We start from the raw sequence: 3396 nt of genomic DNA, 5'->3' as shown, positions 1-3396 counted from the left end.
AAAGAGGAACAAGGAACAACAAAGGCATATGTGAATCATGTGACAAGCTTTCCATATCAATCAATGATTTGATTCAAAGATTTACAATCAATGAGACATAACAATTTTGATACTTGATATACATCAATAAAGCTTCAGCCCAAATGGCACAAAAGACATACACTTTCTGATTAAACATTTTGCTAGATTTTGGGCTTTCAGCCCTATCTAACCTTCTGCCAATGCCACATGGGTAGAAGTCATCCTCTTATAAGGCATGCTTTACACGAACAGAGGTTACATACCAATACCATTGTGAATCTAAGGTGCTGTTTGTTTTTCTGAAGTGAAATTGTCTGAAGTCTGCAGACCACTTCTGCAACCCTCTGCAGCAGAAGAGGTGGACCAAAGTGCTGCAGACTGTAATGAGAAGCATGTTTGTTTTTCTAACGTCTGTAGGCTGCTGCAGATATTAAAAAAATTAAAATAAAGTAATTTAATAAACCGAAAATAGTTTTTTAATCCCAAATATTTAATAATAGTAGTCTTAAAACATTGAAATAAAAATCAAACAACCAAATTAGTCTTACAATAACATTTTTAAATAAAATTCATACAACCAAACTTTAATAATTCTCATTCCATATTTTGCATCAATTTTTCGGCAATTTCAGCTCATAACTGGGTCATATATTCACGATCCGCTGTAGTACCATGTGTTGGAATCTCATCTTCGTCATTATCAACAACTGCATTGTTATTCCGAACCGAGACATTTGGTTCATCATATCGTGCAAAATACTCATCATGTAGTCCCTCTCTTCTTATAAAATTATGAAGTGCAAAACATGCAAGGGTAATGTTTCGTTGTGTAACCAACGAGAATGGAGCCATCCTCTTCAATATAGGGTCTCCTGCTTTCAAGACACCAAAAGCACGCTCAATGACATTCCGAAGTTTTGCATGTGCATGGTTAAAATTTTCTTTATTCGTTAATGCACGTCTTTGACGTAAATCTCCAAGCCAATATCTGACATTACGGTATGGTGCCATAAAACCTCGAATGTTTGCATAGGCGGCATCACAAAGATAATATTTATCTGTGAAAAAACAAAAAAAGTCATTTATTTTTCAAACTAAGATAACACTATTGAAATAACCATAAATTTACCTGATGGTGGAAGCAGGAATGGTGCATGTGGATTTGATAATGCTTCTGATAAAATTCTAGAATCATGTGCTATCCCTTCCCAACCGGCCACAACAAAAGTAAACATCATGTTGAAGTCACATATTGCCAATACGTTTTGGTAACAATCACCTTTACCCCTACTTCTATATAAATCATGTTTGTTTGCAGGGACAACAACATGTATCAAAGTGCCATCAAGTGCACCAACTGCTCCCTTGAACATGCGTCGTAGCCTCCTATTATGTCCCGGAATGTTTGGATTCAGATTAAAAGAAGTTGCTACTATAATGTCATGTGCGAAAAGCAACATTTTGTACAACACTTCATGAAAAAACTTATGAATTGTTTGCTTTGAGTGTTGAAATCTCCACTTGATAATCACATAATGTTGGTTATAACCGATCATCATCAAAAACATAGCCATCTTCTCCTCAACCGACACATGTTTGCTATCCTTTAACGCGTAGTTTACTCTAAAATGAGCACATTGTCGGACAAATGATTCACGGGACACGCGTAGCACTTCAAGACATTTTAGAGGATTACGGTGAAGTAACTCTAACGTAAATTCATGTCCCGTCATTTCCGATTTGTTGTCCCGCACTCGTTTGATACACCTCTTCCAAAAGTAGCGGACGTACAAGTACATAAGAATTATGAGTAATATCTTTTTGTCGTGATCCATTACAAACCTATTAATCAACAAAACATAACATAACATAAGATAATAACATAACATCAAACTCGAGAGCCAACTAACATAAGATAATAACATAACATAAGATTCAAGTACCAAAAAACATAACATAAATCTCAAGTACCAAAAAAACATAACATAAATTTCAAGTACCAAGTAACATAACATAAATCTCTAGTACCAAATAACATAAAATTCAAGTACCAAATACTAAAAATAACATTCAAGTAGCAAATAACCAAAAAACATAACCATATAGTTCCAAACATGCAATTAAAACCTAAACTACTCAAACATATAAACTTAACGAACAATCTTTCCATCCCTTAAAACTCCTAAACTTGTAGCTGTCATCTGGATCCATCCTCTTAATATTTTTGGATCATTAGGCAAATTTACCCACATCTCTCTTATATTCATGGTCCCTCTAAAAATGTGATACGCAACAAATCGTAGAGGGTCTTTTGGGTCTAACTCGAGCAACTCAAGCTTCTCTAAACATTGGGGAATTGTTGGCCCTTGAGTCAAATGGCGTAGAGCTTTTTGCATCTCTAGTGCTAAATCCTCAGAAGTAATAAAAGCTTTAGGTGAGGCACAAGAAGGTGGATCTAGTGAGGCACTAGGAGCTCGAGGTCTAGGAGTTGAGGGTTTAGCCCTTTTGTGGGGGTTACCAGAAGGTGAAGCAGCAGAAGGTGGTGGCTGAGTAAAATGCTCACTAGTATGGTTGGAAAAGTAATCATCTTCATCCATGTTAATGGAAGGGGCGTCTATAAGCTTTAGTGGTGAGACATGGAAAGGAGATGATCCCTGTCCCGATGGTGTTTGGGATGTGGCATAACTGAGATTACCAGATGCACTGTTTCCATCAAAGAGTTCTGCACAAAGCTATGGAAACAATAATGGGACGGTTTTCAAAGAAGCAGCTTTCGGATGTCCCTAAACCCAATCAATGTAACAAAAGTAATATAAGAATAAATGGCAACTATATAAACAAAATACATATATATATATATATATATATATATATATATATATATATATATATATATATATATATACCTTTTTGAAGTCCTCCCACTCCTCATTTGTTAAGTTAAAAGTATTCGTTTGCAGATTGTAAATGTTGCCAGTTTTATTTTTTAAGTATAACCATCCTGTGTATTTGGCTTTAAGGTTATCATAGGCGTTTTTTAATTGACGTTGATTCAAATCCACACCGTACTTTTCCTTAATGGTTGTTCCTAACTTGTGCCATGATATTTTGTGCAAACTTAAACCTTTCCTACCCACAGTTTGTACTTCTTCAATACAAGTGAGCAATAAACATTTTGTTTGCTCATTGGTCCATGTATGTTTATCTCCCATTGCTAATAACAAAAAAAATATGAAATACATACTTTAGCAACAAAGATTAAGCATATTTCAACATAATCAACAAATAAGTTTAGCATATTCAACAACAATGCATCATGAATGAAAAAAAATCATATAAGCAAAGATTATACAAGACAATATATTCGATCATTAG

The 3396-nt window shown here is 34.8% G+C and overlaps 1 protein-coding gene across 1 annotated transcript; it reads right to left on the bottom strand.

Moving 5' to 3' along the window:
• Nucleotides 1-300: 300 nt before the first annotated feature.
• Nucleotides 301-1754, bottom strand: LOC111901524 (uncharacterized). Its single transcript, XM_023897391.1, has 3 exons — nucleotides 1151-1754; nucleotides 662-1079; nucleotides 301-442 (listed from the first exon to the last, which is right to left on the bottom strand). The coding sequence occupies exons 1-3, from the start codon at nucleotides 1752-1754 to the stop codon at nucleotides 301-303; spliced, it is 1164 nt and encodes a 387-aa protein (XP_023753159.1).
• Nucleotides 1755-3396: the final 1642 nt, after the last annotated feature.

The sequence above is a fragment of the Lactuca sativa genome, chromosome 5, assembly GCF_002870075.4.
Source record: "Lactuca sativa cultivar Salinas chromosome 5, Lsat_Salinas_v11, whole genome shotgun sequence".
In the NCBI taxonomy this organism is placed as follows: Eukaryota; Viridiplantae; Streptophyta; class Magnoliopsida; order Asterales; family Asteraceae; genus Lactuca; species Lactuca sativa.
This window is presented reverse-complemented; position numbering and strand designations above follow the sequence as displayed.

Excerpts from the sequence above, each read along its gene's own strand:
- LOC111901524 (XM_023897391.1), bottom strand. The coding sequence starts at position 1,754 with ATGACGGGACATGAATTTACGTTAGAGTTACTTCACCGTAATCCTCTA. Across the intron at positions 1,080-1,150 it reads ATTCCTGCTTCCACCATCAG|ATAAATATTATCTTTGTGAT; the intron begins GTAAATTTATGG and ends GTTTTTTCACAG. Across the intron at positions 443-661 it reads GATCGTGAATATATGACCCA|CAGCCTACAGACGTTAGAAA; the intron begins GTTATGAGCTGA and ends TAATATCTGCAG.